This window comes from Cydia pomonella, chromosome 9 (genome assembly GCF_033807575.1).
Source record: "Cydia pomonella isolate Wapato2018A chromosome 9, ilCydPomo1, whole genome shotgun sequence".
In the NCBI taxonomy this organism is placed as follows: domain Eukaryota; kingdom Metazoa; phylum Arthropoda; class Insecta; order Lepidoptera; family Tortricidae; genus Cydia; species Cydia pomonella.
In genome coordinates, this window is record NC_084711.1 from 20,304,295 (window position 1) to 20,320,947 (window position 16,653).

The 16,653-nt window shown below is 35.6% G+C and overlaps 1 protein-coding gene across 5 annotated transcripts in view; it reads left to right on the top strand.

The window, feature by feature from the left end:
* The window catches only part of LOC133521646 (protein outspread), a 427,057-nt gene that overhangs the window by 144,922 nt on the left and 265,482 nt on the right, over positions 1–16,653 (top strand). For all 5 annotated transcript variants that reach the window (XM_061856728.1, XM_061856732.1, XM_061856729.1 and 2 more), the window contains exon 2: positions 7,315–7,395. In XM_061856728.1, coding sequence (XP_061712712.1) covers positions 7,315–7,395 — 81 coding nt within the window. The remainder of the gene's footprint in view (positions 1–7,314; positions 7,396–16,653) is intronic.

Below are 16,653 nucleotides of genomic sequence, written 5' to 3' on the forward strand. Positions count from 1 at the left end.
TTTCTTTTAGTAGTAAGTAAGTCTCAGCCGCAACAATGACACATCCGTCGTCAGCAAAAACAGCAAACATTCAACTTGTAGAACGCTGAGGTGGTCTGATTTGATGCCAGCTTTCGAAGCTAATGGAATAGCTCTGCCCAAACTCAGTAATTGCCACGCGAATTGAGAAACTCATATTTATTGCTTTAACTACACGTTTATTTGGCGGATATGAAGTTTAAGACTGAATTAGCAACTGTTAGAATTAATAATAAAACAAATTTAAATTTTAAATTAATACTTAGAAAATAAAGAGTAGGTAGGTCAATTGTACGGCGCCAAAAGACAAGTACTTTGTGACATAAGTATGTGATTGTGTTAAAGTTATTGAAGAGAAAAAAAAAAGAGATATAAATAAAAGTGAAAAGTAAAGAGTTATTTGAAGAGAAGGTAAAATAGTGTAGTGAATAGGTTGCTAAAACAATTATTAACGTATAACATCCTATAATTAAGCACACTATTTGTGTATCTTCCTACGCTTGTGTGTCAACAAAAAGTGGATACAATTCTCGTGAGTATTGTCAATATACAATACAGATAAACAAAACAAAACTTATGGGACAGATCCCTAGGTGTTGTAATGAACGGGTTAAGATCTACAATCGTAATTATTATTATTAGTATGTGTAACTAGAACCTAATAACCAATGAGTTCCTCTGTCTTGTTTAAACAAATATTGGGTGTGATTTTATTAACAACATGTTTACTTAGTCCTATACTACTGTATTTTTAACATTACACCTCCGTAATTATTAACGTCATTGATCAGTCGCGCGTGGTCAGATTTCTGTATCAGCAGCTCTGACATCTGACCTCGTGTTGTCAAATTGTCACCTAGACACACGAGCCGACAGCTGTATTGCCAATATCCTGCGTTTGCTAATGATATAATTTACATCAAATCTGATACCTTGTTTGCAAATTTGAAATACTACACATTGTTAGATTGTTTTAAAGATTCATATTGTCAGGGGTATTTTTCAATATTACACTTGGTTTAAACAATTCTTGAGTCAATTGAAGGTAAGATATTACCATGTTTATTTCGCTACCATACTTTGATACAGCATTCTTTTGTGTGGATAGATGTATTATATGCTAAAAGTATGTAAATCCAAATATATCTCGTTTTACAGATGCGTGGTTTATCTAGTTCAAATATAACAAATATTTATAGAACTCTTCACTTGACATACATTGCTCCTTTACTGTCCTACTTGATTACTTTCGCGAACCATGTATCGTTTCAATAACAATAACTAAACTTAATACAAAAACTAACCTGTCTTCGACGACCATAGAAATTCTCTCAATGTGTGCCGAGCCAAATATGGCGCCCATTCTGAAGCCGATAAAATGTAACGTCTCAAAATTAAGCTAAAGGTGAACAAAAACGGCATAGACATCTCAATCGGATCAGATTCCGCTAAATGGGCTATCATTACGAGCGCGCGAGCGCATGATGAGTGATCTACGCGATAGTGATCGAGAGCATGATACTTAGCGAGTTGAAGAAAGAAAGATAGTAAATCCATTTAACGAGACAATCGAAAAATAAATGATACTTACTATATAAGACGATATATAAGCGAGCAAAGTTAGGTCCAATTTGTCTTTGAAGAATTTACATAATACATATCTGTTTTCGCTTGGCACGTAGGAAATTGGCGTTTTAAATGTTCAAATTGTAGCTGGTCCGTAAATTTATGGGGTCGTGATCACAAAACGCGAAAGTGCGGAATTCCGAAAGTGTTTTATTTTATCACTTTACTAAAAGTATTTGCGTAAATTGCTGGAGTAAGTATTTGACGGAAAAAATGTATACGATTAACGCTTGTGCCGATATTCGATTGCTATTAGCTAGAATTTATGTATGTAATATTTTCAAATAAGTACATTAAAAACATAGGAATGCACGCAGGTTGCAAGTAACATCTTGGTGTAAAGCAAAACGAACCTGTCTCCGTAAAACCACAAAAAAGCTTCCTAATCGCTTTGTTTATTGTCAACCGCACGCGCACAAAAAACTATTGTCTCTGAACTGCAAACCAAATGTTCTTAGCGGCACTTTTTTACAAAAATCATTAGAAAGTGAAATGTCCGTGCACAATTAACGAGTTTTAAAGGGTTTTCTCGTAAATCTTGATAATGAAATGCTTACTGACTCGAAGCGGGCGTCCATCGACACGCTTTGGACCTTACCGATTCAAGCTTAGAGTTCTTTTTGTACCGCGGCGGAGTTAAAGATAAGTCATTGGAAAGTGAAATGGGGGCGCACCTGATGGTGCTTTCTTTGCGTCTCGTTCTTTTTGCCGCAGTGAGAGTGGTCTAGATTCGATAATTGTGCCGGTAGCGGGCCTCCCGGTGTTTCGGCACTTGTCGGCCGCCTGTGACTTCATTCACTGCATTGTTGTTTGCACTAAATTCGGTCCGTTTATTTTTCCATGGACGCTCTGGAATCCTATTTTCTTGATTGAGCTTTTTTGTGGCTTTGACGCTTTTCGTTGTGCCATTTCTCGGCTCATGCTGATTTAAAAAAAAAGATACAGCGAATTCGATTGACTTGGCTGGATTTTATCAGTTTTGACCCATTCTTTCAACAATGGCTTTAGATGGGGACGATAGTGCGTATTTTTAGACTGCTTTTATCGAGTCGTGATTCCATCGACACGGATCGCTTTTTATTTCATATCATATCTTATTGTCGCTGATAGAAAGTGTCGTTCCGTTGGTTTTCGTCTATTGTTCGAGTCCTTTGTTGGGCTTTGAATTTATTTGAGTTTTGATTCGACTCCTGCATTGACTTTCGTTTTCATATTTATCTTTGTTGTTATCAAAATATTGTAAAGGTCCCTCTTACTAGTGAAATCTGTTGTTGCAGTTCATGTCGTTGTTGATAAAATCATTTAACATTATACCTTCAAATACGTCATCTGTAGGTACGGTTTTAGTGACCGAAGCGTTAGCGAAAATCTCCGTTTTGACTCGGGCATTTTGCTTTCGTATTTCTGGATGTTCTCTTCTACAAATCGCACTTCTTAACCGATTCTCGTGAAATTTTGTGACCAGATTCTATGATAAACATTTTTTATGTCGATCCAGTTTGGAATAAAGGACTTACCAATATAGTCTATGGCGCTTAAGACTATTGTGAGCTCACTGTGTTAACGACTCAAGGAACTAAGTATTTTTCACTTTAACATTTTCTAAGCTTAACGTAAGGTCTACATCTACAGCTCACAGAACCACTAGTAATTAATAAAATATGTCTTCCTAAAATACTGAGCACCAGCTAAAGTGTAAAGTTCCAAGTTTATTTAGAGCTAAGGAAATTTAAAATAGCCTATAGATGCACTTGAGCACCAATTTCTCAGATACACATGGTACACATTAGCATAAATATGTAGTTACAAGTTAGCATATGGCATAGTATAAACTTTCACCTTGGTCCTGCGCGCGCATGATAAATCTCCGCGCGCGCCGCTATCGGGGATCGACGAAAGTGCAAGTCGCCCAGTTCCCACGCCTCCCTGTTGGGAAACGATTCCGATTATTCGAACCAAGTGTCGATTTGCGAATCGATTTTTGAAAAGGCCAATGGAATCCTGGTCACGGCACCATACATTAAACCTACCTCAACCCTTTGATTTTTCTTGTAATTTCCCTTTTTAGGGTCCCGTACCTCAAAAGAAAATAACGGAACCCTTATCATTAATTTGTTTTCCGTCCGTTCGACTGTCTGTCCGTCTGTCAAGACTCTTTATCTAGGGAACGCGTGGAGGCATCGAATTAAAATTAAAACCATACCTATACTCAGGTCTACAGTCCCTTAAAGCTGTGAAATAAAAAAATAAACGGCCGTTTATGCCGAAAAAACGTAAATTTCGACACTCTCAAAAGAATGAAAATTGATAGGAATACCTGTTGACCTAGAACTATGAAATTTGGCAAGTAATATCGTCTTATACCTACTACAAGTACGGGGGTCAATCTGAACACTATACATTTGTTAAAAAAAAAGGTTAGTACGGAACCCTCGGTGGGCGAGTCCGGCTTGAACTTGTCCGGTTTTTTTAATACTCTATTCACGGTTACATTTTATGATAATATTTTAAACTAAAAGGTTAAAATACTGTAAGCTCTATGGAGTGAGCTGGATCAGATTAATCGACAGTAGCGAGGAAAGTAATTAAGGTGTAACTATGTAATAAAAGCATTTATCTTAAAATAATCACAAATCTATTCTGATGAATTAAAAATCTCGAGATATTCATATCATAATAAAGAAATTAGACCTAGAATAATATAAAAAAAAATTACAAAAATATCGCCATATCTACATAATGAATGACGGCAATATGTAGATAAAGATTTATCCTTATCTACATATTATGACATTTTAAAATGTATCTGATCAGCATAATTTCTTGGTCTAATATTTATCGTGTTAACACCTCTGTTATAATACTTATAATACAGACTACAGTTTGTATTTATACTTATCGAAACCCATACATCTTATAAGTCGTCCATTCAATGCTATATTTATGTGGTCAATGAATCGTTAGTTTTTTTGTAATCAAGCTAAGCTACTGTGGTAGTAGGCCTAATTTGGAATGCCATAAATATGAAAGGGTGGGTTGATAAAGCAATAAGTCATCATAATGTTGGTTTACCGATGTTGGCTGTTGACATAAATTATATTATTGGTCTGGCAACACTATGTAGCTAAGCGGTGTAAGTTATAAACTGGTAACACTTTACAAATAAGGAATACATTTTATTAGCCTGTTTGTGTCTCCCACTGGGCAAAGGCCTCTCCCCTTGATTTCCATGACTTCTGACTTGGTGTTTCCTCCGGCCAGTTGCTCAAGAAGCTGTCCAGATCATCCCGCTATCTCTGTTTGGGCCTGCCCGTCCACGTCCCTGTACGGCCTGTACCGGCATCCACTTGGTGGCTAAGCTAGCTCACCTCTCCGAATGCATGCTCCGGACCGGCCCAGTCCCATTTTAGGCTAGCGGTTTTCTCGCCTACGTCAGCAATGCTGGTTTTAGAGCGCAGCGTGGTGTTTCTTATGCGATCAGTTAGTTTAATACCAATAATGCTGCGCTCCATAGCGCGTTGGCAAACCTTTAGTTTGGACTTCTGAATTTCTGTGAGTGACCAAATTTGGTCCCCGTAGGTTAGGACAGGCACAGGCAGATACACATGTCAACGAGTTTGCGCTTCAGTGACAATGGAAGGTTAGGTTAGGGAATACATTAAATTATTTTATTAAATACCGTCTACATGGGTGAATAGGGATGGGCTGATGGGATGGACAAAACTTTAAATTTAATTTAACTGACAATTTGTTAAAAATACCCACACAAAATATAATTAGATTGATAATAGTAGATTTTTTATGATACAATTTGTGTGGGTAGTTATTAAGAAATTGTCAGGTAAATCACATTTTAAGCTTTGTCCCTATTCACCCCAGCAATCTCTATTCACCCCGGTTGATGGTATTGGTGTTTGGTGGCCGGGTGGTCTATTTAGTACTCAGTTTATTAGCCACTTAAGCTGAAGACACCGCTTCGATTCCACCCTCGGCCAACGGAGGGCATAGCCACTTTTCTTTAATAAGATATGACATCTGTTTCAGTTGGTAGAATTTTATTTTTAATTTTATTTTTACAACAACTTTGCTAATTCGATACATATTATGGTTGTTTTTTGTTGTCCAGTGTTTTGTCCTATCATGCAATGTCACATATAATAAGGATATTTGACGTTTAAAGTCGTGACACCGCTTAGACGTTTCAAGTTATTGTTTTTTGTCTTTGATCTGATATCCTTAACCTTTTACAACTATGATAAAAAATCAACAAGCACGATAATACGGGTGTTCTATAATACATTAATGACTATATTTGTATTTGTAAGTTTAATTATCTCTAGGTATGAATTCTTCTCTTTCATTTTCTTACCATATCTCTGGACCATGGGGTCCCAGACTTTTGGGAGGCGTGCGGTTATGGTGTTGAAGTTTGGCGGGTCAAAAGATTGAGCTATTGCTGAGAGGTCCGGACACCTGTCATAACAAACAATGTACATATATACACGTTATTGAAGCAGGCGGTGACTTGCCGCTGATTAGATGGGCTCCTGAAACCAATGGGCCAGATGGGCCAGAAACTACGCCGGTGTGAGCGGCTCAGGGCTCGAGAGACGTCATTTTCTTCAATAATGTTGCAATTTGAAATGGATTTATGTATAGAAAACCACGATAAACGTGGGGTTATATATCAGTTGTTACAAAGGGCCACCACACACTAGCGTCAGGGTCTAGTCGGCGCTATGGAAAATGGCGTTGCTGCGCAGTTGCGCTATAGAGTTGACTAGACGCCATTTGACATAGCTAAGATTAAATATTGCCGGTTGTATTTACTTAATAACCGCTCGTTAGGATATGATTTATTTTACAGTTATTCCTTTCGACGATACGAATCAATACTCCCTCATCCCAGACTTGATTATGGGTGGTTTAAATCTTTTATTACCTACCAATTTTCTACTAACGAATTCCTAAATTTATATCTACTAGTAAATCGACTTAAACTTCCAAGTCCACAAGTGCCAATAAACCCACTCTAATAAATGTACGATCGACTTAGAACGATTAACGAGTAATAAAATCGCTATCTCTTTTCGTCCGCACCGGCGAGTAAGGGATAATCGTAAATTAGCTGGCGATCCTCTGAGTTTACGCCTGTCTGCGACTAATTTATGTCCAAGGAATGGCGTTTGAGTCTGTCATTAAATGGTAACAGACGTTTATTTGTTAGGGTAACTTGTTAATTGGGACTTCTATCACTAGCCCTGTCTGCAGTTACGAGTTGGCGAGAGATATCTATGTTCAGTCTTCTTCCTCGCATTATCCCGGCCTTTTACCACGGCTCATGGGAGTCTGGGGTCCGCTTGATAACTAAATCCAAGAATTGGCGTAGGCTACTAGTTTTTACGAAACCGATTGCCATATGAGCTTCCAACGCAGAGAGGAAACTAGGCCTTATTGGAATTACTTCGGTTTCCTTACGATGTTTTCCTCCACCGAAAAGCGACTGGTAACATCAAATGATATTTCGTAAATAAGTTTTGAAAAATTCATTGGTCCGAGATTATGTTCAATGCTATATTCATTTTTTCATAGAGAGTGTGTTTCCCCGTTTATTAGTTTATTGAAAACTATTGTGAAGTGTTATTATAATTTTGTTTGGTTTGTTCACAGGCCAGCAGAAAGATATCAAAATGCGGATATCTTTTTGTGGCGCCGGGCTGGGACTTCTCCAATCCGCTGTACAGAACAAAGGTATGTATTTAATGTAATACATAATATATTGGGTGTTTTTTTATTTATCTGCAATAATTTACGGGATGAATATATAGGTCAGCAACTTTTACGATGGGACTAACCCCGAAATCGCAAAAAAAATGGCTTTTCATACATTTAGGCTGATCTGATGTTGATTTTTTCTATGGGAGAGTCTATTTTTTTGCGCGATTTCGGTATCGGCATTGTCATCATCTTCATAACCATCGTTTTATTAGTAAGTCCATCATCAGCAGCATTTGAGATAAAACGTATTGCAATCGTTTAGCACATACATTGACATTCATCGAAAATGTATAGTAAATAAATAGGTATAGTTTACATTACCATTTAATTTCTGCATGCTTAATGCATATTATTTCGATTGCATTACAAGTTGGATATTGAAGTAAAAGCAATATTTTTTATACATATAATGCCGAGGTTTTCCCGAGGATCTACAGTATGAGGTTCTTCAAAAAAGGAGTGTGCAGATTTTTAAAGGGTCGGCATCGCGCATGTAACACCTCTGGAGTTGCAGGCGTCCATAGGCTACGGTGACTGCTTACCATCAGGCGGGCCGTATGCTTGCTTGCCACCGTCGTGGTATAAAAAAAAATATTTTAGACGCGAGAACCCTGATAAACTGACGCCATTTTCGAATAATAAATTCGGTCCTTCGAGCCGGATACAAAAATAATTCTAAACATTATCACCCTCAATTTTTCAACACAAAATTCCTTTTGTTGTTCCAAAAACATTGTATTCCCATCTCAGATTTCAAGGCGTCGAATAAAATGCAATTTGAAGGTTGTTTTTTGAAAAAACTCCAGACGCATTAGACCCTAATCGCTTTTTCGCGGAACCTTCATATTTATGGGCCCATAAAGGCTACATGCGCTGGCGCATATCGCAGCTATCAATAAAGGATCGATTATTTATCGATTGGTTACCTGTTGTATAGGATGACCAACAATTCGAGGACACTTTGTATGGATTTTATTTGAAGTATTGTTTTATCTTTTTAATTTGTAGTGATAAAATCGTATCGAAGCTTGTGATTTGTTTTTTTTTTTTAAATATTTAAACTGTAAACCCAATTTGTCAGTTAATAAGAAAAAAATATACTCATACCTGTATTTGGGTAGTAAGACAGTAGTGTAAGACAAAGACAGTACCTATGATTTTCTCTATCTATGTTTGAAATAAGACAGACAAGGCAGTGCATAAAAATGATAGAAACTTGAATTGTGTGTTGAAAGGAGGTTCCATACAAATGGTCTGCAACTTCTACAGTTTTTCACTGGAGCGACAGTATAATTGCTTACAAAATACAATAAAAAAATTGTAAAATTATTTAAGAAATATCACTTTTATTACGAAAATTTAATACAAAGCGGGCGGAGCGACGGAAAGTGCCGAAATTTTGAAACGTAATAAATATAAGAGCCTCGGTTGACGTAACTGGTGACCAAAGAGCTTCCTCGAACAAAGTATCGGCATTGCGATACAACGAGGACATGCCGCCAGCATCCTTGGTACAATGCCTCAAGGGCCTATTTTAGATTTAAGCTAGTATCCATTACAAACATATTTCAAACTTTATTTCATGTCATGGTATTTGCCAATCACTAACGACACCCTGTATTTAAGATTTTTATCAAATTTTGACAGCTTATTACGTGACGTCGAGGACGATTACTGTCCAAGTGTTAAATTACGCGGAATGACATGCGGCAATGTGTCAATGTAATTAATATTAATATGTTGACGGGTTATTGAAAAACACACTATATATTATGTTATACTTGTAAAATGGCGCCTGATGATAAATTCGCAGGGTAATGATTAATTTGTGATGTGTATTGATGATGGCACTTATCGGAGGCCGAAGGTGCTCAATCCATAACTGAAAATGACACAATTTTGATGAGCTTACAGTGTCTCTGATTTATTAACATATTTTTTGAAGAACTTTTGCCTTTAATTTGGATTAGTAATAATATTAACTAATGAGTAATATTAATATTACTTCTAAGTACTGATATGTCTTAGTATTGACAGTAGATATATAAAATTGTGACGAAATAATGACAATATAATTAATGTCATGCTTACTATGTCTGGACCGCATATTAATAACACAGCAGCTCAATTCATTAATAGTTGTTACATTATGTTTTTAATAATATATTTGTACATTTTAGAAATAAAACAAAGGACTGGTGGCATTGATATTGAGCTAAAAACCTAATTAACTAAAGTCTGACCAGTGATATATGATCACGCGCCATATTGCAGAATTTAATTGGAACGAAATGTTTCATACTAAACTGAACTGTCACTCTATACATGGGAAACAGCGCCCTCTGGACAATGATTTTATATTTCTGGTCGGGCTTAAAGTATTTATGTATATATGTAAACACTTTACTGTACATAAGACAGGTAAAGGTACAATAAAAAATAAATAAATTGAATATTGTCAATGTACAAAGGCGAAATGTGAAGTCGAATTGAAATGAAGCAGTTTTGTATCAATTCAATTTAAACTTCATTCAATTTAAAATCGATGTAAACTTCACAAAAATATTGTGAAAAATATCTAAGTTAAGCAGAGCTGGATGTAAAGTTAACGATAATTCCTCGCATTTTCGGTTCTTTGTTGTGTTACATCAGACAGACAGATACACATTATGCATACGGTATACAAAAAATATAAAAATTCCGTCGGGTTCCCATAAAAGTAATAATTTTTGACATCAAGTTAAGCATTAAGCATTTGCTTCTTTAAATATTGAGGATGAAGAGGAATAACGTTTTTTTCGTAGGTGTATGTGTGACGTACCAACTCAATGTTTTATACATATAGGTGTAGTATATATACTTTGTTTTATTTTCATTTTAAGTTATGAGAATTGTTGTTGAAGAGCTGGCGGCTTCCTCGCACAACGTATCAGTATTGCGATACAACGAGGAAATGCCGCCAGCATCCTTGGTACAATGCCTCAAGGGCCTATTTTAGATATAAGCTAGTTATAGTAATCATCTGTATATATCCATTATGTATATTGTTATTGTCAATAAAGATCCAATAAAGAACTGTTGTTGGTTTTACTAGGATATACATATATCGGTAGTAAAACCTACAAAAATTCTAGTAGTAGTAGGTATAATATTTTATTAGAGGTTTTAAGTTTTAACTTGTTTATTCGCTTTGATATACGAAATGATATCTAAAATTACCAATCCAATAGAAAGCAAAACTTGGCGTTAAATCGTTTATCTGCTTTTCCATTGTACAATAATGTTTATATAATAACTATCGTTATTATAACAAGCGGAAAGCAAGGGTAGCCGTGCGTTACCGTCTCTTAGTAACGTTCTGTGATAATATTGTCGTAACCATTTTAATTCAGTTAATAATTTGTTTAAAAAAAGAAAACAGTCAAACGCTTACATAATAACTTTTTACTCTAATTTATTCATGCACTACCTGTTTTTTTTATGTTTTTTTGTTCTTTAGATCCTGCTACCCTAAGGTTGTCTGGAAAGAGCGCTTACAGCGATAAGACCGCCTGTTGTTACCTTTATTTATACTATTGCAACTCTGGTTTTGGATTGGTTTTATACGTGGTGCAATAAAGAATATTTACTTACTTAAGTCATGAAATAAATCTACATCTAGGATAATCGGGAATTATCCCGCGTTGGTTCTTCAATTTCTTTATTGAAATGAGTTTAAAAAGAAGCTTCTATTTTTAAGGAACGTTATACAAAACAACAGAAACTTACCCATGGAAGAACCCTAAAATCGTATTCATACTTAAATTTTGAAGATTACGATAAGGCGCAGCAAGGCGCAAATCGGCGCCAAAAAGTGCACAAAAAAACGCGCCCGCGCATTTTAACGCCTAATATACAGAATGACGTATAATACTTAGTAATACACTGAATTTTCTTCCGTTTTGTGACTATATGACATGCCAGGACATTATTAATCAAGTGGTTATCAATTCAGATGTTAAATCTTTTATTCCCTCGTTGCAGTCAATCAAATTCCCAAGTGGCTTGTGAATTGTGAATTAATTTGCATTTTTACGCGTCATATTTTATCCTTAAAAAAAAAAGGATGAGATTATGAATTATATTGATATGGAGAGATGCCTCTAATCTTCATGTGTGATATGAGCATACTTAAACCAACGTATGTTTTTTTACTTGTGAAGTATACCTTGAAACATGTTGATTTGACTTTTTTCTAATAATATTAATAGGCCGTCCTCTTCCTTGAAGTATTGAGATACTCCAATTTTATGTATTACACACATACACAGGAAATCCTAGTTAAGATCTTGATTAATATAATAAGGTATGTTAGTCTCGGGTTTTTGTCTTGTCGGATACCAAATATAACTTCGGGTCTCATGTTTTGCCATACGCCACATACATTGGTTTGCAGGAGAACAAAAAAAAAATCTGTTAACAGGGTGTAAATTATCCTATAAAAGGCGATTATAAAGTTTTTTATAACGAATTTGCGCAAAATGGATATGGCACAAACGTATTCTCAGCCGGCGATATCGCAAGCGCAACTCGCAACACTAACAGACAAAACAACAACCATCATGATGTCAATGATCATTAGATAACGCAAGACATTTAAATAAGTGTAATTCCAAAACAATGCAATTGTGCAAATGCAGATGCCTCTGGGCGTTCCGAACAATTTGTGATAAATAACGCTCTAATGCGAATGAATGTTTAGCATTTAGCGATGTATTTAATCGCTTAGTAAAGTTTACAGGGATTTGTTCAAGATCACGAAACTGCTAAATGTTACTTAGTTGACTTAGACATGTTTTGTGTTAGAGATTTGGATGCACTGTTTGCGTGCCCATTTTGCGTGTTTGCAAATCTTTCGTATGTCCTTATGACTGATATTGTTCGTCTTCCGAATATTAAGCTGTAAATACCTACCTATTTTTATTTATTGTCTGGCCATTATGGTTACCGCACAATTACCACAATTTCTAGCACATTGGTAAATTCATGAATGTGTAGGATACCTATTGTTTTTGTACTAATGCGTTGTGGTATTATGTTCTTTCATGTACCGAAACTCCGTCTCGCCCTATATCTTGTTTTTATAACAGCCATTTACATGTATCATAAAATAAACATCGCCGCACCTGCGTTACGGAAACAAAATTACTAATTCTGCCATCTAGCACTAATTCTAAATTTAGATCACTAGAAAGCGTCTGAGTACGTGAAGTTTATTGTACTCTATTTACTTAATACATTCCATCATTAAAGTCGTATTTCTGAAGTTAACAGCTCGTGAAATTAGTCAAAGCTTAATAACGACATTACGCCTATGCTCACGGGTAATTGACAAGTTCCAGCTTTCTAGACATTCGCGGTGTAACTAAGTGATTCTACATACTTTTACCTTGGCTTTCACGTCTGGTGTTATGATGTCTTCATCTAGGATGGGACTCGCCGGGAGAATTAAACAATTATTTAAAGAATAATCTTACGAAGAAGAGGCTTTATTCTCCTTTTAATATCAAAAACAATTGTGGTTCCAAAACACTGCCTTGTGCTAATCTGCTGCCTCTTTTGGTATTCAAATATGCTTAACTTACTTACGGAAGTAGCTCAGCAATGCGATAACACATATACTATCGTTTTTTATTAGCAAAAACACAATGTAGTCCAAATTTGTACAATGGAAGGTAACGCAGCCACCGTAACCAAACTGCATAAAGCACCTTTTTACAATTTCTGATTTAAAACCACGATTAGGTCACTATTATTTCCATCGCTCGGCCACCTGGACTAAGTGAGTTTTAATAGCGGCTTCCTTTGTTACGTTGTTTTTTATTATAATTCAGCTTCAAATTGTAGTAAATAACATGCTGCCGAGTTGACGGCAAGTTTTTCCGTTGCCATAATCTCTTACCAGAGGTTACGAGTGCAAAAAGTTTTAATTTTAATCCATCATTGTTGACTGCTCGTTAAAAACCTTAGGCTTGCCCTTGGCAATGTTGCCACTTAATTTTGAGACCCTTATTTAGAATTCGATTTGAAACACTGTGGTGTTATTAAAACGTCATATTTTAATTCAAAAATCTTTTCGAGGCTGGCTAATTTGAATTTGATAACACGGTATTTCGTGCTGTCAGGTTTCGCTACTGTTTTTTTAATGCTTTGCCTTTTGTCCGGTTTAATGCATTGTTTAGTTATGTTTTCGTAATATTTATTATACAATAACAAGCTTGTTACTGGGTTTACGTAAAAATCGTGTAGTCTAGTTTGTCTTGTTTTGTCAAAATATCAGACATAACACTTAACATAGAAGAAATTAGGTCGTTTCGTGAATATTACTTTTTGCATTTTTGTAATTCCGGTCGTTTCGTGAATGTTACTTTTTGCATTTTTGTAATTCCTTTCAAATAGACGTATGCAATGCATCGGTTGTTTGTTTTTGCACGACTGTAATAGTAACAAGGTTACGCAATAATTTAAACAGCTTTACGTCAATCACATACGTAGTTACATAAACAGCAATAAGGTAGAATTATACGGCACTTTTAACCATTCTAAACAAACCTTTATAAATGCGTATTCGTTCAGTAAACAAAAATTAACTTAACTCAATCACTGGCGAATTCATAGCCGAAAAACTGAACTTAAGTAATAAATTTTGCTCAAACCGAGTTTGTTGTTAACATATAGTTTTTCGTGTAAATAGTATCAAAATATTTTGTTACGTTATGCAAACATTTCTAAGTTAATATTGTTCATTTACTACGTTTTGCACAATTGTCGAACACCTGTTCATAACGTTGCCGAGAAACAATTCGCCTCTCAAATAAATCAAAAACGTAACCTTTAGTAAGTACAAATCGCAGAATTCTGAGTTACCGCCGCGCGGAGTCACGACTGGTATTAAAATATGCTCATTTTGCACTCCCGGGCAACGGTTGAGCAACACGGTAGCTTGAACCATCTTTGAGTTTCGCATAAGTTTTTTTTAAATGAAAACTTCTCTAAAGAAAGCTTCTCTAAGCGCGCTGGACATTTTTTGAGATGGGAAAAAAACATTAAACTCGCCACACTGTTACCGTTACCCACACCTCTTGAAGTGAAAACTTTTTAGGCGCGTTGGAAATTTTTTGAAATTTGAAAAAAACAATGAACTAGCATCACTGTTGTAACCGACACCTCTTGAAGTGAATACTTCTATAGGCGCGTTGGGCATTTTTTGAGATTTGAAATAAAACAATGAACTTGCGACACTGTTGTAACCGACACCTCTTGAAGTGAAAACTTCTTTAGGCGCGTTGGGCATTTTTTGAGATTTAAAAAAAAACAATGAACTTGCGACACTGTTGTAAGTTGTAACCGACACCTCTTGAAGTAAAAACTTCTTTAGGCGCGTTGGGAATTTTTTGAGATTTGAAAAAAAAAAACAATGAACTTGCGACACTATTGTAACCGACACCTCTTGAAGTGAAAACTTCTTTAGGCGCGTTGGGAATTTTTTGAGATATGAAAAAAAAAAACAATGAACTTGTGACACTGTTGTAACCGACACCTCTTGAAGTGAAAACTTCTTTAGGCGCGTTGGGAATTTTTTGAGATTTGAAAAAAAAAAAAACAATGAACTTGTGACACTGTTGTAACCGACACCTCTTGAAGTGAAAACTTTTTAGGCGCGTTGGAATTTTTTTGAAATTTGAAAAAAACAATGAACTAGCGACACTGTTGTAACCGACACCTCTTGAAGTGAAAACTTCTTTAGGCGCGTTGGGCATTATTTGAGATTTGAAAAAAACAATGAACTTGCGACACTGTTGTAACCGACACCTCTTGAAGTGAAAACTTCTTTAGGCGCGTTGGGCATTATTTGAGATTTGAAAAAACAATGAACTTGCGACACTGTTGTAACCGACACTTCTTGAAGTGAAAACTTCTTTAGGCGCGTTGGGCATTATTTGAGATTTGAAAAAAAAAAACAATGAACTTGCGACACTGTTGTAACCGACACCTCTTGAAGTGAAAACTTCTTTAGGCGCGTTGGGAATTTTTTGAGATTTGAAAAAAACATTGAACTCGTGACACAGTTACCGTCACCGTAACCGACACCTCTATATATAAGTATGTACATATACCTATTGTATATATACGAACATAGATACACGTCATGCATGTTGGTTCAAAAAATATAGAAGTACTCCCGTTGTTAAATTAGTTCAACACGATTCGAAGACAAAAGTTTTTTAACAGAAAAAATATAGTCAGGTTAATATATTTCATACGCTTGTTCGACATTCATATCATCGACCATCAATAAATTAATATTTGCATTTTCGTCCAATAATTATTAGGTGGAGTTGACTAAATTTGGTTGCCAATTATCCAAAATTAGGAGTAGTCTAATCTAAATAATTCCTATTTCTCTAATTGCAAAACTTTTGCCTTTGGAATACAACAATTCGCAATTAACCCAAAGCACTTTGTTTCATTATTCATTATTGCAGCATCTAAACTGTTTAAGTAGTTATATAATATCATTCCCAATCATGAAATAACATACTCATGTACCTCAATAGCTATCGAACATAAATCGGCCCGATAAGGTGAAAGTCTATAATAAGGGTACTAGAAATTTTACATTATCGATTTCTAAGTTATCAAGGCTCCCTGTAAAGTGATCAATTTGCGCTTGCGCAGAGCCCGATGGAGCTGGTTTCCCTCTCGGTGACTAATTTGGAGTTTACCTTGTTTTATACATCGTGCGTTTAAGTAGCCCGACCAACTATGACCAGACTGAAAGAAATGTTTGCAAAACAGTAACAATATTTTGTTGTAACTTACACAAAAAATAGGAGTTGTAAATGTGTCATAACGGCCAACGGGTCGGTTTGTAACAACAAAATAGAAATTTATTTCTTTATAACTTAACTTTTTTTAGTGCTTAGTTTATAATGCCTAACTTTACTTCGTTTTTTACCGTTAGAAAGGTAAGCGACTTTTGAAAATTAAGTCACAGCAAATATAGGACGTTATTTATAAACGTCTTTCAGATCTAACCTGAAATAGTTTGACCCTATCTGTCATTTTAACACTTGATGTTTGTTAGAAAGACACGATTTAACGGAATTTTTTATATATTTATTTATCCAGAACGAAATACTACTTTTCATTGCATAAACAGTGAGCGAAACCCGCGTACGGTTTATCTGC